The sequence below is a fragment of the Marmota monax genome, unplaced genomic scaffold (genome assembly GCF_021218885.2).
Source record: "Marmota monax isolate L192 unplaced genomic scaffold, Marmota_monax_Labrador192_F-V1.1 WCK01_AAM20220418_F8-fsc00015, whole genome shotgun sequence".
Classification (NCBI taxonomy): Eukaryota; Metazoa; Chordata; class Mammalia; order Rodentia; family Sciuridae; genus Marmota; species Marmota monax.
In genome coordinates this window covers 22,130,409-22,151,022 of record NW_026692194.1, presented here as the reverse complement: position 1 = coordinate 22,151,022, position 20,614 = coordinate 22,130,409, and the positions used below count along the sequence as shown (strand labels likewise).

The 20,614-nt window shown below is 36.2% G+C and overlaps 2 protein-coding genes across 4 annotated transcripts in view; one reads left to right on the top strand and one right to left on the bottom strand.

The window, feature by feature from the left end:
- The window catches only part of Prepl (prolyl endopeptidase like), a 36,972-nt gene extending 21,579 nt beyond the window's left edge, over positions 1–15,393 (bottom strand). Inside the window, exons 1-4 of one of the 3 annotated variants that reach the window (XM_046424951.2) lie at positions 15,232–15,393; positions 13,449–13,702; positions 1,694–1,816; positions 466–532 (exon numbers count right to left, since the gene is read on the bottom strand). In XM_046424951.2, coding sequence (XP_046280907.1) covers positions 466–532; positions 1,694–1,816; positions 13,449–13,667 — 409 coding nt within the window. In that variant the 5' untranslated portion in view covers positions 13,668–13,702; positions 15,232–15,393. The remainder of the gene's footprint in view (positions 1–465; positions 533–1,693; positions 1,817–13,448; positions 13,703–15,231) is intronic. The other 2 variants (XM_046424944.2, XM_046424953.2) reach the window with 2 other exon arrangements.
- Positions 15,394–15,747: 354 nt separating this feature from the next.
- The window catches only part of Camkmt (calmodulin-lysine N-methyltransferase), a 413,208-nt gene continuing 408,341 nt past the window's right edge, over positions 15,748–20,614 (top strand). Inside the window, exon 1 of the mRNA XM_046424938.2 lies at positions 15,748–15,986. Coding sequence (XP_046280894.1) covers positions 15,849–15,986 — 138 coding nt within the window. The 5' untranslated portion in view covers positions 15,748–15,848. The remainder of the gene's footprint in view (positions 15,987–20,614) is intronic.

Below are 20,614 nucleotides of genomic sequence, written 5' to 3'. Positions count from 1 at the left end.
CTACCACTGAGATACAACGCCAGCCCTATTTTTTTTAACCATTTCCCTTGTTTAAGAGGCCATATTCTAGTTTCCTTCAACAATGATGACAGTCTGACTGATACATAAACTAGCATTGGTTATTTTATAATACCTTGTGCTACTGACAATTATTCTATGTATCAACCTAGTAATTAGAGACCATATAGAATTTGGAGAGTTAGACAATGCAAATCTAGTATAGAATCTGTCCATAGTACATAGTCAAAAAATGCTGGAACCCATCCCCATTCATTCTGCCAAAGCTTTTGAGTATAGCTGTTAACAATATCCTAAGAAAACCCAAAATTAAAAACTAGTTATTTAAAAAAAATTCAGAAGTAATCTTTAAAAATTATTTTTTATACCTTTGAGAAATTAAACTTACTATAAAAATATAAAATCTGAAAAATCAGAACACATTAATGGGAAAAAAATGTGCTGTACCTTCTTCATCTTTGGAACGTACCAAGCAGCAACCTTCCTGGTAATAAACAAAACCACCATGTTTCACCTGACAATGAAAAGAAACAAATGTTTTACTTAATAACAATTTAATTAACCTTTTAATGTTCTTTTTATCCAAGATGAAGTTAAAAAAAGCAGATCTGTTGAAGTACATAAGTGAACAGATATGAAATTGAAAATGGATCACTTTTTACAATATACTTGGTAAGATATGATTTTCATATATGTTCAGAATCACTGAAGGGGTTTCTAATACTTAAATATAAGAGGAAATGCAAGGCATATAACAAAATCTGTTGGTTCTCATGTTTGTATAAATATTTTAGCTTTTGAAACATCTGGTATCTTCATGGTAGGATTCAATTAATGAAAATCAAATGGCTTCTTCAAAATAATCCAAAATGATGCAGATGAGAAAACTATCTTGGATTAGCTTGAAAACCCAGCTGATAACTTTCTGAGGTTCTTCCCTTTAAAATATGCAGTTCTTCCCTTTAAAATATCACCGATTGTGCAGTGTTGACTTGATTTTATAGAATATCTTGTCCTCTGTGGGGGTGATAGAGTCTAAGACTGAAAAAATAAATACTACTAACATGAACACTATTCCTACATAGTAAGTGCAATTTATTGATATGATTTCAGATGGCTTCACATTGTCTGCTAGTTAATGGCATAATCTGAGTCAGAAATTTCTACAGCTATTCTACAACATATGTTATTTTCATTTATAATCTGTGACTGTTTTCAGTCAAACTGAAAAAATTTCAACCTCTTGTTCAGTCTATTTCATTTGTATATTTGTGATTGCTAACCATAAAGTGGTTAGCTTTCATAGAACTATATTAAAGTGAATATCCTTTTGTTAAAAAAAAAAACAGAGCAAGCAAATACTTTCCGAATAATAAATAGGAATTAGTATCATTTGAACTTTCTTTTGAATCTTTTAAAAGTTTTAAATCAGAATTGGTTGCTCCCCCAAAAGCAGAATACATTACATTTCAAAATTTATCTTAGTTTTGATATTTAAATTCATTTTAAGGATCACACTCTACTTACTTACTTTTTGTTCTTTAAATTTTCAGCATATTTTGAAGTCCAAAAGTGGTATAATTTTGACATAAGGTTATGTCTATATCACAAAATATCTCATTTGCAACTTAACTGGTTATATCAGAGTTTTCTTAAAAAGTATGAAATATCCTACCTCTGCATTGATGATTTCATATTCTTCTTGTGGTTGTGTTTCTAATTTTGTTCTCACTTTTTCAAATGCATCCATGTTTTCTGAAAGGGATTTTTCGTTTTCTTGTTTAATAGGCAGACGATCCTAGAAAAAGTTTTATTGGTATGATCAAAATATTTCAAATTAGAGGGAAGAAACCCTTTCTTTTAAAAGAGAATCCTTGTTTCTTTTTTCACGCAAGTATCACAATGTTAGGTCCATACTTATGAAATAATGTGTTTTACTGGTCTATACATAAGAAATAACATGTTTCACAGATCTTAAACATTCTTCCTTAAGCTCATCAATAAAAAGATCTTTTTCATTTAAAAATGTCAACAAAATAAGACAGACAATAGTTATACTGTTATTTTAAATGGATAAGTACTTCAGATACAGAACTAAGAAGTTCTGGAGAATGTTCTGAAGTATTAGGAGAAAGTCATATACAATTAAAGAGGAAAGAAAATTTTTATGAACTTTTACATGTGTAATAGCAATGAGAAGAAAAAAAGTTTGCTGAATTTTTTAAGTACCGAAATAACTCTTAAATAGAGGGAAATATATCAAAAGAAAAAGGAAGACAAAAACACTAACCTGGGCTGGAAATATAGCTCAGTGGTAGAGCATTTGTTTAGTATGCATGAAGCCCCAAGTCAGTTCCCTGGCACTGAAAAAATTATGGTAAAATTAATGGAAAGCTGGGGATCATGGTGCACACCTCTAATCTCAGTGACTTTGACTAAGGAGACAGAGGCAGGAGGATATCAAGTTCAAGGTCATCCTGGGCAACTTAGCTATGTGCTTTCTCAAAATAAAAAATAGGGCTAGGGATATAGCTCAGTGGTAGAGCACCCTGGGTTCAATTCCCAATACTGCAAAAAACAGAAACAAAAACAGTAAAAGACAAATTAATGAATATGCTAGAAATAGAAGAAAGCTACAAAAGCATTCAGTGTGTCTTGCTGGGAGTACCTAATTAAACCAAGAGCTTTAGTTGATCTCAGTAAGCAAATAAATAACGTAAGTCATTAAAATTTGGATAAGGCAAAACCTAAATTATCAAATTAAAAAAATATTTTATTATTCAACATGTCTCCAGTTTGTTTTGTTTAAGCCAAAGAATTCTAGCCAAGATTTCTGACTTCAGCTCTCTGTCAAAGATGACAAGTGTATAGTGATTTGTGCCAGAGGAGGCACCAGTCTTTGGTAAGGCCCTCCAACAGCTGGTACATATTTACTGCACAAGTACATCCGTGATACTTTATGAACACTGTCAAGAAGTAAGCTATAAATATAGTTTGTATTACAATAATTTGTAATCTAAAATTAAACATAAGAATAAAACAGAAAAGTCACCAAAGCAGATTAAATGGAAAATAGTCATTTTCATTAAGTATTTCCTTTTATATTTTTTGGAATGCCTTAATGATATGGATTAGATTCAAAATTTCAATAATGGCTGTTATAGTAGTCAATCTATAATCTTTAACCTCTACTTCCAATCATACCATTAATTTTTTGAGTAATTATCTTAAGTACAAATGCCAGATGGCTTATTTTTCATTTATTTATTTTTTTTAGGATTTCTATAGTATCTATGGCTAATCTTTGAAGTAGTGAGGCAAAATATATCAATAATACCCTAATATCACCCAAAGAAACATTAAATCATTAATCAGAAGATTATGAAAAACCTGTCCTGAAACTAGCATAGCAATAGATTGAGTTGCCTTTTCAATTTCAGACACAGGCTTTTCTATTCTGTAATTCCTATGAGTTATTATGAAAGAGGAAGGATAGCTACAAAATGACCTCCCCTATTATCCTGCATCTTCTACCAAATTCTGGGTCATGGAGCTGGGTTTCATTACTTTACAGACCCATTCTTACCAAGAACCATGGCCAAAACAGAGCTAAAAGCAACAGAGTTGGGCTCAATATCTGTCCTCTTAAATTTACATTCCTGTTTAAGAGCAATTGTTAAAGAAAGAAAAGCACTTGTTCCCTATATTCAATGCCTCCAATTCCTCTCCATTTGCCCTTCTTACTCTGACTGCTCTTGTCAAGGTCACTGAATGGCCACACTGAAGACTGTAAAAGTCAATCTTCAGTACTCACATTATATTCATATTACTTGGCCTGTCAGCATGAAGACACCATTGACCACTTCCTCTTTCTAAAACACTCCTTTACTTGGCTTCCAAGACACCTTCCCTTTTACTTCACTGGTCCTTGTCAGTCTCCTTAGCTGGTTCCAACTCAACTCCTTGCCTTAAAATTGGCATGCTTAAGGCTCAGTTCCTGGATGACTTCTCTTTACACTAATTCCTTTGATGATCTCATCCAGTCATGACTTTAAATGCTATTTATAGCCTGAGGACTCCCAAATTTATAGCTGTGTCTAAGCTTATTCCTGGAACAAGCTGAACTTGTATATCCAACTGACTATTCAACATTTTTACTTGGATATCTAACAGGTATGTAAAAAAACATTGAAAATTGAACTTAGAAATCCTTATATATCCCCTCCCCACCAAAAGAACCCCTGTTGTCTAGGCAGTCAAATGACAAATATCTGGCTGGAGTTGTGGCTCAGTGGTAGAGCACTTGCCTTGCACATGTGAGACGCTGGGTTTGATCCTCAGCACCACATACAAATAAATAAAATAAAGGTATTGTGTTCAACTCAAAATCCGTCCTTCTAGCTGCTCATGCTTTAAAGTCTTAGTTTGCCTTTGCCTTCTCTCTTCCCATAACTAAGTGATCTGCTAAATCCTGTCAATTCTACGTTCAAGGTCTAAATCTGACTATTTCTTCTTCTAAATCTATTTCTTCTAACTTGTACTGGCACTATCCTGGTACTATCATCATCTCTTCTTTGGATTACGCAAAGTTAACTCTCTGCTTTTGCCCATGCCTCCCAGGCTATTTTCAAAAAGGAACTCAAATGAGTATAAAATGAGGTTTTCTACTTAAAACCTTTCCAATGCTTCCCACCCTACTAAGAAGATACACAAGAATCCTTACAATGGTCTACTTTGCTGACCTTGGCTACTGTAAGTTGAGTATCCCTTATCCAAAATGCTTGTGATCCAAAGTGTTTTGGATTTCATAGTTTTTCAGATTTTGAAATATTTTCAGATTTTACCAGCTAAACATCCCTAATCTTAAAATCTTAAATGCTCCAAAAGATTTTTAAGTATTAAAATTTCCAGGATAGGGATGCTCAACCCCTATTACATATCAGTTGTATCCACTTGACTCCAAATGGGCCACAAAGGCTCCTTGATGTTTCCTGCACACACCAGGCTTGTTCCACCTCATTTTCTAAGGATTTGCTGTGCCCTTTGGCCAAACACCTCTTTTAGCTATTACTCAAAAGCCACTTTCTCAACTAGGCCTTCCCTGTTCTAATAAAAAAATCAACCCTCCCTATCCCCCCACTGTCTTATTTTTCACTGTACCTATTACCTCTGATAAACTTTGTATTTCACTCATATATTTCTTTACTATCTCCTTGTACCCTCATCCCCTTGTAGGCTCCATGAAGGCAGAGTTTTTGTTTATTTTGTTCACTGCTATATCCTCAAGGTCCAGAATGGTGCACATTAGGTGTTCAATAAATATGCGCTGAGTTGAATGGAACACAGCGCAAAACATAAAATTTAAACCTTATTTAACAAAAAAATATAAAGTGAAAATACAGAATAGATATAGAAAAGATATCTACAGCTCACAGAAAAGACAAAGAACATATAAAGAACAGTTACGAATCAGTAAGAAAAAGACAAACAACAGAAAAAATGGTCAAAGGCACGAATAAGTAATTCAAGAACATAAAACCAGCTGGGTGGTGGCACATGCCTGTAATCCCAGCAGCCCAGGAGTCTGAGACAGAAGAATCATCAGTTCAAAGCCAGTCTCAGCAATGGTGAGGCACTAGGGCAACTCAGTGAGACCCTGTCCCTAAATAAAATAAAAAATAGGGTTGGCTCAGTGGTCAAGTGCCCTGAGTTCAATCCCGGGTATCAAAATAAAGCAAAAATCATAAAACCAATAATAACCTTAATAAATGTTAAGAAGAAAAATGCTAACCTCATTATTAATCAGGGCAATGAAAATTAAACCACATTGATATATTAGTTATCTGTAAGAAGGGCAAAAAAGAAAGATCTCATAATATCAAAAATTTATCCAGTACACAGAGTTAGAACTCTCAAACATTTTACTTTGAATGTATGTTGGTACTATCAATTTGGAAATTAGCTTGACCAAAAATGTTAGAATGTGTACATAATCAGGAATTCCAATTCTAAGTATATTTTCTAGAGAAAGAAACACACATGCACAAGGTGATACACATAAGACTGTGATTTGCAGGATTTTTTGCTAAGTTTGGAAATTGGAAACAACCTACACCCACCCCCTGCCAAAGAATTATGGTATACAAACAACACAATCAAATACTATATAAAATTTGTAATGAATAATCTCAAAATCATAATGTTGAGCAAAGGAGCAAATTATATAATCCTACATATATTACTCAAATAAAATTTAAAAACATGTAAAACAATTTAAGTATTATCTGTGGATGCAAACACATGTGTAATTTATATGAAAACATGCATGGAAAGATTAAGAATAATGTTCACCATTGGGGAGGTAAAAGAACATGATCATGAAAGTAGACAGTAGTCTTCAAATTATATTTTTTGTAGTTAAGAAAAGTCATACTGAGTAGTGGATACATAGGATTTGTTGTGATATTTTCTATGATACTCTATGTTTGCAACTGTTTATACTAAAAGGTATTAAAAAGGAATGATACTATGAATCAGATTAATTCAAGTCTAGTGAGACTACTAATTTTCTCACTTAATTTCAGACTCTTAGAAGTTTCAGTTTCTTTTTTTTGTTTTTAATTTAGGGGAAAAAAAAACTACCCCAAACTCCCGACTTCCTAATTTGAAAACTTACACTAATTGGGATAGAACTGAAGAGTCCAGAAACACACTCATAGGTCAGCTGCTTTTTTTTTTTTTTTTTTTTTTTTTGGTGGTGCTAGAGATTGAACCCATGCCTAGAGCATGCTAGGCAAGTGCTCTATCACTGAGCTACACCCACAGCCCCAGGTCACATGATTTTTGACAAGGATCCTAACATAGTTCAATGGGGGAAAAATAGTCTTCTCAACAAATGGTGCTAACTGGATATCTACAACAAAAGAAGAAAGCTGGACATCTACCTCTCATACCATACACAAAAATAAACTCAATATGATCATACCCTTAAAAAAAAAGCTCTGACTAGATGACTTCTGGGTCTTTTTTCTAGCAACAACATTTATGGCTACATGTAAAGAAAAAAATCATTTAATTACTAATTCATTCCATAAACAATTTTTTTGGGGGGTACTGCTGAGTTGCTATGTGTCTCACCGAATTATTGAGGCTAGCTTTGAAATCATGATCCTCCTGCCTCATCCTCCTAACCTGCTGGGATTACAGGCAGATGCCACCCACAAGGTCATTCCATGAACATTTATTACTAAGCTACTATGAGGTAGTCATTACACTAGTGCTGGGCAAGTTGTATATTATAAAATACTTGTCTTTTAGGATTTCTCAATCAAATGGGGAGATACAAAAAGTTTAAAATGATAAAATAAGTAATAGCGTAAAGGTAAATGTATCCTAATGGCTACTATGGTTTCAACTAATACCTATACATAACTTTAGTAGTGAGTTGTATTTATTCCTTCCCCTTCTTCACCTGAAAGAATAATAATAGTAAGGCTACAGATGTGACTAAGAAATAAGTCCATGAGGCATAAAGATGATCCAAATGTTTTATTTTTAATTTTTTTAAAAATTTGTTCTTTTTAGATATACATGACAACAGAATGTATTCTGGCATATTATACATACAAGGAGCATAACTTATTCTAATTAGGATCCTATTCTTGTGGTTGTACATGATGGGGAGTTACCCTGGCCGTGTATTCAAATACAATGCTAGGAAAATTATGTCTGATTAATTCTACTGTCCTTCCTTCCCCTTTGTCTAATCCAATGGACTTCTATTCTTCCCCTCCCCACCCTTCCTTGTTGTGGGTTAACATCCACAATCAAAGAGAACATTCTGTCTTTGGTTTTTTGGGACAGCTTTATTTCACTTAGCATGATATTCTCCAGTTCTATCCATTTACTGGCAAATGCCAATACGTTTTAGAATTTTATGATTTTGGAATCTTAACATGGTACCTATCCTAATTAATTGATACTATCCTGTGATCAAGGACAATATGGTTTTAGAGCAAAGTATCTATTAAGTGAGCTAAATGAAGATCATCACAGCTTTGTGTCTAGTTCTGCTCCCTTGCTCTCAGTTTAAAAAGTTTAAGACTTTTGGATTTTAGAATCCAAATAGATTACCACTCTGTACTCTTCAAATAAAATGCAATCATTTTATAATGACAAAGTTCAACTGATTCTCTCCAATTTTCCTTCAAATCTACTTTATTCTTACGACCTTAAGTTAGGCTCTCGTCTTCATTTTTCTGAGTTACAAGGCTTCATACTTCCAATTTATTTTCTGCAAATCTGTCAATGATACTTTTAAAGTGCAATCTGATTGCACCTACATTCTAATATTTTTAGGATACAGTGTAAATTTCTCACAAGAATTAAAAAACTATCTACACATGACCTGGCCTTGTTTACCTCTTGTAGCTCATCTTTGACCATGTTGATTACATTACTTGTAGAATTTAATCCTGAGTTTTTACACATGCTGCTCCCTCTGCCTAGTTCCTGTGCATTTTTGACCATGGTAACCAAAGTAACTTCGAAGAAAGTAACATTTAATCAATATGTAAAACAGAAGAAACTAGTAAAAACTGGAATTAGGAAATCTTATATAAACATCCTGAGACTCAGAAAGAGTGGTGTTCCTTTATTTGGAGATGACCTCTTTGGCTTAATCAAAGTGAACGGGGAAGGGGGGGAGTAGCATAAAATCAAAGAGGGACTAGATTAAGTACAGTGTTAATTATGAAACTAAATTTTATGTTTATCTATCTATCTATCTGTTTATCTATCTATCTATTAGTTGTAGTTGGACACAATACCTTTATTTTACTTATTTTTATGTGGTGCTGAGGATGGAACCAAGCACCTTGCACATACTGGGTGAGTGCTCTACTGCTCAGCCCCAGCCCCAGCCCCAGCCCCAATTTTATGTCTATGATATTAAAACTTTGGAGAAGTTTTAATTGGGAATTGACATTAACTTATATTTTAAGGCCATTCTTCTAATTGCATGGAAAAAGAGGGCAAGTAAGAGTCTGGTTAGGAGTCTTACCGGGGTCCATGTGAATGATAACTACAGTGATGGTGGCAAACAGGGAGAAATACAAACAAATTCAATACATATATATATATTCTGGAGGTTACTGAAGTGTTTCTGAAAGCATGTTGTATACATTATATGATGATTTGGGGGTATGTGAACATTTTATTATAAAGACTTTAACTAGAATATCAAGCAATTTACTGAATATTATTCCTTGGGATGGGCTGAGCTAATTAAAATAATTAAAATTACAAACTTGGTGACATCAACAGATGCCCCAAATCACAGAACTGTTTTTTTAAAAAATATTTTTTAGTTATAAATGGATCAATTATTTATTTGTCTATTTATCTATCTATTTATATTCGGTGCTAAGGATCGAACCCAGGGCCTCACACATGCAAGGCAAGTGCACTACCACTGAGCCACAACTCCAGCCCCTGGTATATACTGTTAATGAAAGGGTAAAAAAATGGGAATAATAAAAAAATGCTCTTGAACACCTGGGTATACAGCAATGAGGCATAAAGAAGAGCTGAATTAGGACTGGGGGAGCTAAAGTTCAGCTGTGGATAATTTGTTTGGGAAGATGAGGAAATGTCCAACTGAAGACTTGTTAGGTGGGAAGCAAAATACCATATATTTCAGAAGGGTGTCTGGAATGAAGGTAACAGTTGCTATGGTAACCAAGTCCTAAGAAACCCTCAAATTCAGAAGTCACATGGAAAAAAGGTTAGAAAAGGAGACCCATGTTTAGAAAAGGAAAACCAGGAAAATGGGGAGTCAGAAAGTCAAAATAAAAGAAGGTTAGGTTAAGTGTGTTAAATTTGCTGAGAAGGCCTGTAACAGGAGGAAAGCAGAGTATCCACTGGGTTGAAATACATAACATCTTAGATGATCTTGGCAGAAGTTCTAATGAAGAAGCTGAAGTCAAACTCAAGCAGGTTAAAGAGAAAATAGAATGTGGAGAAATAACCAGTAAGACAGACCCACTCTATGAATTCTTGCCACACAAAAAAAAAGTTATGTGAGACCACATTTTTTTCTGTTCTGAGTTTCCTTCAAAATTCATTTTTTTTCCCTTCATTTCTGACGGTTAACCTACTAATTAAAACCAGTGATTCTTGTAAACCACATGTAATAGTGTTAGTGAAAAATAAGTCTGTCAGTGCATCTAATTTGGTGACTACTGCAGGACCTTGTCAGCCTGTATTATAAATACAGACAAATGACACATATTTAACCAAAGGATTTAGTACTGCTTTTATTTATTCAATTTTTTAAAAAAATTTTTCTGTGGTGCTGGGGATTGAACTCAGAGCCATGTGCATGTGAGGCAAGCAGTCTATCAACTGAGCTATATCCCCCGCCCCACTTATTCAATTTTTTGTCAAAAAAATTTAAAAATTATTTTTGTAGGCAGAACAGTGCAGGATGGTATGGAAGATAAATGTGGTGTCTGGTTTGAGGCCAGCCTTCTGAGTATTACTAGCTGGCACGTGAGTGTAATGGAATAAGTTTCATACTACCACCTGGCAAATGCAAAATGGAAAGCTAAGGTACTTGCCAAAAAAGAACTTCACAATTTCAAGAAGTCAATTAGATTTAGGTCAACAACATCTGATTACCAAGCATCTAAACACAGGTATGCTGACAGTAGCAGGCTATGAGTTTCAGAATTATTTGAGGAGATTTGAAAAACATATCCTTAAGCTTCCTGGCTATTCTGATCCAGCAAATACAGGGTGAGATCCAGTCTATCTGCATTTCTAAAATGTTCCTCAGGATTTCTAATATATAACTAGACTGCAGAAGTTGTTACTAAAAAATCCCAAACTTATAGGTGATAATCTGTTGCTTAGGTAACCAGGTAGAGGTATAGAATTATGAAATTGTAGTACTTGGACTTTTAGAGAATACTAAGTTAAAACTTTGTATTTTTTTTCCCCAATCAGGAAAATTAAGAATTCTAAGTAGTTTAGTTATGGATTTACCTTTTATCTTCCAGCATTTCCATTACACATGGTACCTTCTTCTGTTCTTTATTTAACTTACATAAGTAATAGGGCTTACTTTAAACAGATGCATTTAAATTTGTGGAAAAGCACAATTATTTTTCTACTTTGCTATATCCAGTTATAGCAATCAAAGCTGGAACTTGTAGATGCTTGCAGAAAGAAGGAAATGTGCATTCTAGGTTATCGTCACAGCTGAGGGGGTATCTCTATAAAGCTTCCCCAGGTCTTAGTGATCATAGAGGATAAAGACAATAGCTTTTAAACTACTCCTGTATTTATTAAAGAGGGAATAGTTGACATACTATGTGTGAAAGCAGGACCAATAGCAGGTTAAAAGAAGTACTAAAAGAGCTATTCTTGAAGTTATTGAAACATTCTAGTTTCTAAGTAATGGGAATCTGTGAGAACTGAAAAGTTGCTTCAGGGACAAATGGAGAGAAAAAAATAGTCCACCTCCTGTTTAGGGTGTGAGCTAATCTCACAGCTGCCAAGCTGACAGTAATTCCTGCTTACTATTTATAAACTGAGTATAAAATGACAAAATGTTCTGAACACAATGCAATGCAAATTAAAGCAATCTAAAGGTCCAAAATTGTAGGTAAATTCAAAAGTTTACCACTATAAAGCAGGACAAGACCATGAAAAATAAATAAATAAATAAATAAATAAATAGCACAAAGAATTTAAGTGTGTAAAGAATCAAAGTGCCAAACTAAGCCAAAATGCTACAAAGAGAAAAACAATTTCAAAGGTTAAAATGTAAAGAATAAAAGTCCAGGGAGAATAGGGACCCAACTTAAAAAAGTTAAAAGCCAGAGAAACACAACCATAAAATAGTTATGAGCTAAGAGAAATGCAAAAATTGAATACAAACTAGAAAAATTAGATAAAATAAGATTAAAAAGATAGCTTTTTTTTTTTTTTTTTTAAAGGGGCAGTGTCCCTGATGGCTATCTGGTGAGAGTGTGATTATTTGGAACAGTATCAATGCAAGAAAAGCTCAGGACTGAGGGTCCAGCTGACTTTGCTTGGAGATCTTCTCCACAGTTAGCTAGCTGAGTGACTTTCGGCAAGATTTTTACCACTCTGAGTTTCTTTATTTATAATGATGAAGATAAGATACATAACTCATTGGGCTATTGGGAGAATTAATGAGCCAATGAATGGAAAGGGTTCAACATTACTTCTACCAAATGGTGAGGAGACATTGTTAGCTAAGTCTCAGTCAGTCCTTCCCACAGGCTGGCCACTGCTCTGCTTCAGTGCTTCTCAACTGGGAGCTGATTTTGTCCATTGGATGACATGAGACAACGTCTGGGGACATGTTTGGTTGTCGTGATTGGGAGGAGAGTGCTATCATAAAAGATAGCTTCTTAAAAACATAAAATGCGTAAGTTTCCATCAACAGATGAATAGATAAAATGTGATTTATATATACAACACAATGTTATTCCTACAAAAATGGATGAAGTTCTGTACATACTGATATGAATAAACCCTGAAAAACATTATGCTAAGTAAAATAAACCAAACATAAAATTATATAAGTTATATTGTTCTACTTGTATGATATATGTAGAATAGGCAAATTTGTAAGGACAGAAAGTAGATTAGAGGTACCAGGGCCTAATGAAAAGGGACAGTGGAGAGTTAATAGGTACATTTTTGGAGGTGATGATAGAGTTTTGCAAATAGGGGTGAAAGTTGTACAACATTATGAATATAATTAATGCCACTGATCTGCACACCTAAAAATGGCTAAACTGGCATATTTTATGTTATACATGTTTTAAAACAAGAGAAAGCCAAAGATCAGTATGCAAAATAATTAAAATTAAAAAAATAATCAGTCATAAAATTGCCAAAATATTGCAAGACTATTACCCCCAAATATAACTTAATCTAAGGAACATTAAGTAAAAGGTAGAGGATGTTTGCCAAAGAGGCAGTAGCATAAGTAGGTAGCTTCATTGCAAATAAATAAGTAGGATGATCATATCATTTAACATCTTAACCAGGACACTTTTGAGAGGTGAGGGGACTATTAATAATCTCAAGGGACAATAGGTGTTAAGAGTGGTACTGTTCCAGAGAAACTGGGATTACATTGGCAGGCACATTACAGAAGTAATGATGTGAATAATTTTTGTGTAAACTTATGTTTTTTTGGGGGGGGGGAATACAGATCTATAAAGAGATATGTATGTATTCTTTTAGACTTACAGATAACTGAGAGTGAAAATTTAAAAAATCAAGATAGAATAACTGAGAAAATTAGTAGCTCTAATAGTCTATCCATTATTTTAAAGCTAAAGTTAATATAAATGACCTACAAATAGGTTAACTTAAACAGTCCATACCTTACATGAGAAGCTCCGACTTGGGATGTTTCTTGCTAACTCTGATATCTTGGGTTTATTCTGTAGACACTTGGTTAGGTGATATTTTTTCAATTTTATTCTACTGTAATAATTATCAGCGAAGTTACAGTGATTCAAATGCTGTTTCTGCATGCATTTCCCAAGGTGAGGAATACTATACTTCAAAGCTTGGAGAAATAATTTGGTCTTCTGCTGCATGATATCAAAGTCCCTGGTTTATGCTCCCTTTGGGGCTGCCAGGACACGAATGATTTAGTATAGTAGTGAGTTCTCAGGCATTTAGGATAACCAGATCTTATTATCCCTTTCCTTCATGGCTATGCACCCCATAGGTTATGAATATCTGCAGATCGCTTGTATCTTAGGTTAAATAAATTTTAAAGACTTAGGTTAGTTCACTTAAATCATACTTCTTGACAGGCGTGACTTTAAAAGTTGCATTTTTAAAGTCAATTTTATTAGCCTCTAGCTATGCAGTGCTAATTCTGGTACTCATAAAGGCAAACTAAAAAAAAAAACAAAAACAGAAAATAAGGAATAAACATTTGCAAATAAGTACATAGTCTTAATGGAGAAAATCAGGAACTCTGAGGGCTTAATAAGCAAAATGGAATGAATCTTATATAATTCTGAACATATCTTTGGTATATATGTGGGGGATCTATAGGAAAAACCCAATAACTTAATAATGTAGGGGAGATTAATATTTGTTAAGTGTTGACTGTGTGCCAGATACTTTTTGTCTAATGTAAACTTTATATGGACTTTATAAAGTAGCTGTAAAGATGCTCATTTTACAGGTGGGCAAACTGTGGCTCTGGAAGGTTTAAGCAACTGCCTCAGTTCACTAGGACAGAAAGTTGTATAGAAAAAAGCCCAATTTTGGACATAAACTGTAAGGCTTTAACTTTGAAAGGGCATTTCCCTTTTTAATTAAAAAACAGAAACACTGCAAAGATGCACAAATAAAACATGAGGTCATCTCTGGTTTATGCTGGTAGTTGGGTTCTTTTTAACCTTGATAGCTAGTGAAGCAGTTAAGAATCAGAGACCTGGGTTCGGGTTTTGCACCCTGCACATAACTAGCTCTGGTCCTCAGTTTCTTCATCAGCAAAACTAAAATAATGACACCTTCTAGGATTATTGTTTAAGAATGAGGCAATTTACATTAAAACCGTAAGTGTCTGGCACGTAGTAACCACTCAACAAAAGATAATTAATATTACTAGCTCAGGAGTAATCTAGATATGTCGCATATTGTTGAATGTAATCATGGAATTCTACCAAAATGCCCCTTGTTGTCATGGGTAGAACACTGCGTCAGATTTAGCACAGATCTGATCAGCGACGACGCCCCCCTCCCCCCTTAGTCTCCTTCTATGTCGCAGCAAAATAACGGGCAAGTGGGGATAGGGAGCAGCAGCCGACAATAACAAAAAAGAAAAAGGCCCCTAAATCACTCTATCTATCCCCACAGCCTCAATCCATCACATTCTTCATCTGCACCGAGTAACGCTACGCAAGGCTAGGGAGGGGCGGTGGGGAAGACAAATGGGTGTTCTTAGGAGGGTATCTATTCATTTTCTCCGTGCAACATTCCCCTCTGGGATGTGACAATCTCGGTGCAAGAGAGAGTGGTACCAGTTAACACGCAGCGAAAAGACACGGGTGAAAAAAGGGGGACCAGGGAACTGAGGGGTGGCTGGGTGGGGGGCGGGAAGGGATTATGGAAGAGACCTCCAGCACACCCCCCAATACATACGCAAATTCAAAGTCCGGCTCTGGACACAAACGACTGAAGACAGGAGGAGAACCCGAAGTTCTCAGGGAGAAGCAACAGTCACCTCAGCTGCGTCCGCCCGAAGTCTGCGCTCTGCAGCCCGCAGAACTACAACCTACCCAAAGCCGCCCAGAGCTGGTTTGCAGCACGCCGATCTACGTAACCACAATCCAGCACGAGGACTAAGCATATTTCGCCATCTTTATTGTGGTTAGGGTCGGACTTTTTTATTCCTGGCTTCTATAGTCTTCCAAAATATGATCCTTTTGGGTCTGGGATAAACATTTGAGCTTGAGACGAAAGAAGGATAAAAGAAAGCAATGAGAAAAGCACCCCACTAACTCAGCCACTACTACCTCACATTCTGGTTTGCCCTCACTCAAGATGGCCACCAGCGAAATGGTGCAATGACGTGAGAGCGCTACCCTGGTTGCCAAGGAGACGTGAATACCGGAAATGCGGAATTCGGGGAGGGCGCGCGCGCAAGGACCATAGGCAGCTGCCTTGGCGTCACAGGTCCTGACAGGGAAGAAGTTGGCAGGTCCTGACAGGGGAGAGCTGTGGCGGCAGTACCTCCACGAACAGACTATTCCAGTGGGATGGAATCGCTAGTCGCGGACGCCGGGACCTGCGAGACTGAGCAAGCCCCCTGTGAGAGACTGGTTGTTGGAGGTACTACTCGGGAGCCTGCAGTCTCGACGCCCCTGGGAGCCGCCCGATGGAAGCTCCTGCGGCAGGTAAGCAGATGCCTGCTCGCCTCACCTATGCCTCTGGCCACTCCCCTGGCAGGTACCTGGAGAGCGGACTGGCACCAAGAGTTACTTCTCAGTTTGCCGGGAGCTACTGGAGAAGCGCCCTCTTGCTTCACCTAAGTCCCATCAAAAAAGAAACCGGTGGGGTTGGGCGGGTAGCCAGTCTGGCATGGCTGAGCTCCTGGGAAACTCAGATCCAAGTAGAAGACCCCTTTTTAGACGTTTGTCTGGGGGGCTTTCCCTTGCTCGCCAGTCTGATACGTGGAACCGCAGCTCCCCACCGCGCACTGCCCCTTTCCAGCTTCTGATTTGCCTCCTTCCCTAGGGTTCTTTCTTAACTCCCAGTTTGGAACGTGTCACCGATTCCCAGTCTGCACCCCCGTCCCTAAGTCTCTTGGAGATCCACGAGGTCGCCAATGCTGGGACGATGACACCACTTGGATTGCCTTGGTTTCTTTGCATATAGCGGAGCGTAAAGAGATCAGGAAGACTGTTTCTCTCCCTCTCTCGCCGTGATGTGAAAGGCAAAGGTTTATCCTGTGGCTTGAAATGATCAGCGGGACACTTTGTGTCCAAGGTGTACTTGTCGGAGTGCGTGGGTGGGTTTGTTGAACGTTGGTGTCTTCTAGTACTTGAGAGTTACTGCTGTTTCGGGTCACTCTTGTGTAGGTTTGACGGGAATTCTGATTTGTGCTCACTGACATTCTTTCCAAACTCCTTGAGGTCTCCTGCAGAAAACTTTACCCAAGTAAGCTTTCCACTTCTGCGTCTTGTATTTGGAGAAGAGCTTTGCAGCTTACTTGAAATGGTGTTTTAAGTAGTTTTTGGATTTTCTTTGGAGTTGTCTTGAGGCATGTTTCATGCAGTAGTCTGTTAGTGTTGTTTCGACATAACTTGTTAGCATTAAGATCATTAAGATTATTTCTTACTGACAGTCTTTGCAGAGCATTAACATTTTGGTTTCGCTGTAATGTTATAAATGGTATTGTAGGACAACAAAATGAATATCCTTAGAGATCATTGTCATGAGCACTGTCTATAATGAAGTAAATATCTCCCCCCCCCCCACTGGGATTGAACCCAGGGGCGCTTAAACACTGAGTTATATCCCCAGTTCTTTCATGGTTTATTTTGAGATAGGGTCTTGGTAAGTTGCTTACGGCCTCACTAAGTTGCTGAGTGTGGCCTTAGCTGAGTCTGGCCTGGAGCTTGTGATCTTTCTGCCTCAGCCTCCCTAGTCTTCGGGATTACAAGGTTAAACCACCTGGCTGGGGGAAATGTCTCTTAAAATAGAATTATCAAAGTAGTAAATATAAGCTTTAAGTTATCAAATTATATAAATATGTATATGTATATAATATCTGTATCTATCTATCTATTTTTTTTTGAGCATTCCTAATCTAAAATTCTAAATGCTCCAAAATTTGAAACGTTTTTAAGTATTGACATGAGCCACAAGTGGAAAGTTCCATACCTGACTTCATGGATGGGTAGCAGTCAAAATGCAGGTATACTAAATATACTATATGGAATTATTTTATGCTGTGTATAAGGTGTATATGAAATATAAATGAATTTCATGTTTAGACTTTGGTTCCATCCCAAAGATAGTATGTATATGTGTATGTATATATATATATATATACACATATATGTTTATGTGTATATATATATATATACATATATGTGTATGTGTATATATATATATACACACACACACACACACACACACACACATATTCCAAAAATTCAAAATAATCTGAAACATTTCTGGTCCAAAACATTTTGGGTAAGGGGTTAATTTTCATTCTTTCTCTCCCTCTATCTTTATACATATATACTTTTAAAAAATATTTATTTCTTAGTTGTAGTTTCACACAATATCACTTAGTTATTTTTATGTGGTGCTGTGGATCGAACTCAAGAGTCCCGCAGGTATGAGGTGAGCGCTCTACTGCTGAGCCACAACTGCAGCCCCACATATATACTTTTTTAGGTAGACACTGTCTTCTTTTGTTGCTTTGCAACAGGAATTCAGTAGTTCTTAGTATAATAAAAACCCTAGTTGACCAGCACTTGTATTCATTCCAAATTGCTGTCTAAATCAATATAGTATCAAGTTCAGCTGTGGCTGCCGTTTGAGCTCTGCACATTTTTACATTTAATGGTATACATGTACCTATTTGGAGTTTTAAAAATCTTTTCTACGTGGTCAGTGACTGCTCATCCTCCACTCCTCTACTCTACTTTGACAGCCCCCAATTACCTACCCCGCCATTCCTCCCTCTGTCCCACTCACTCGCTCCTCATTCTGCTAGGAAACTCCTTTATTATTTCAGGATTATTAGAGTCTTTCTCATTAGAATGGGAGTTCTCCCTGGGGATAGATGATGTGTTATTAATCTCTGTTGTCTGTTTCTAGCACAGGGCCTAGCTAGTTGGTTTTAATGGATACTGTTAAGAGCTTGTGGAAAGTATCAGATTAAGGACAGTCTTTAAGTGGCCATAGCCCTGAGTCCTTAGTGCAGTGTATTTGCTAGCTATTGCTGAGTAACAAACAACAACAAAACCAAAAACAAACATCATGTTGACATAAAATAGTGAGCATTTATTTTGTTTGTACATGGGCAACCTGGGAGTTGACTGATATAGGCTGGGATCAAGTGGCTTTATGCTAAATGCTTGGTCCAGATGTCCCTAATCCTTGGGCGAGCTAGCTGGCATATTCTTGTGGTGATGGCATAGGTATAAGAGAGCAAGCCTAACTACAAAAGTATATAAGCCTCTGCTTGCATGATGTTTGCTAAAATCCTGTTGGCTAAAGTAAGATATTTGACCAAGTCCAAAGTTAGGGGACCAGGAAATATATTCTTCCCTTGGAGGTGGTAAAGAGGAAGTGAATATTTTTCTAAAATAATGTAATATAACACATATATTAAACATTTGCAAGCTCTTATTAATGTTTAAAATGGATGGACCATTCATTTCTCATTTACACCCAGAACTGGAAAACTGTGAGGAATCTAAGCATTGCTAAAGTTATGCAACTCTCTTTTCCTCCCTCTTTATTTTATTTGTTCTTTTTAGATATACATGACAGTAGAGTATTTTGACATATTATCTATGCATGGATTATAAATTATTCTAGTTATGATCTCATTCTGTGGTTGTATATGATGTGGAGTTTCACTGGTGGTGTATTCATATATGATCATAGAAAAGTTATGTCATTGTATTGTTTTTCCTATTTCTGTCCCTTCTCCCTTCCCTTCATTCTTCTTTGTCTAATTTGTTGAAATTCTATTCTTCCCCCAGCCCACCCCCTGCTGTGTGTTAGCATTTGCATATCAGAGAGAATATTCTACCTTTGTTTTTTTGGGATTGGCTTATTTCACTTAGCATGGTAGTCTCTGTATCCACCCATTTACCAGCAAAAGGGATACAGTCATTCTTCTTTATAGCTGAGTAATATTCCATTGTGTATATGTGTGTGTGTGTGTACGTATGTGTATATGTATATGTGTGTGTGTATATATATATATATATATATATATATATATCTCACATTTTCTTCATCCATTCTTTTGTTGAAGGGCACCTAGGTTCCATAGCTTAGCTATTATGAATTGACCTGCTATAAACATTGATGTGGCTGCGTTACCTTACTATGCTGATTTTAAATCCCTTAGGTATATACTGAGAAGTGGGATAACTGGGTCAAATGGTGGTTCCATTCCAGGTTTTCTACAGAATCTCCATACTGCTTTCCAAAGTGGTTGCACCAATTTGCAGTCCCACCAGCAATGAATGAGTGTACATTCCCCGGACATCCTCACAAACATTTATTGTAACTTGTATTCTTGATGGTTGCCATTCTGACTGGAGTGAGGTGGAATCTCATTGTAGTTTTAATTTGCATTTCTCTAATTGCTAGAGATGTTGAACATTTTTTCATGTATTTGTCAACCATTTGTATTTCTTCTGTGAAGCATCTATTCAGTTCCCCTGCTCATTTATTGATTGGGTTTTTTTTTTTTTTGGTGTTAAGTTTTTTGAGTTCTTTATATATATCCTAGAAATATATGCAAAAATTCTTAATAAAGTATGTAAACATATTAAAAAAGATGATCAAGTCAGTTTCATCCCAGGGATGCAAGGTTGGCTCAACATATGGAAATCAATAATCAGTAGACTTAAAGACAAGAATTATGTGATTATCTGAATAGATGTAGAAAAAGCATTTGATGAAATACAGCATCCATTTATGTTTGAAACACTAGAAAAACTAGGAATGGTAGGAACATACCTTAACATTGTAAAAGCTATATACATAAAACCCAAGCCCAACATCATTCTAAATGGAGAAGAATTGAAAGCATTCCCTCTAAAATCTGGAACAAGACAGGGATACCCTCTTTCACCATGTCTATTCAACGTAGTCCTTGAAACTCTGGCCGGAGCAATTAGGCAAAAGAAAGAAATTAAAGGGTTACAAATAGGAAAAGAAGAGCTCAAACTATGCCTGTTTGCCCATGACATGATTCTATCTTTAGAAGACCAAAAAAGCTCCACCAGAAAACTTCTAAAACTCATAAACAAATTCAGCCAAGTAG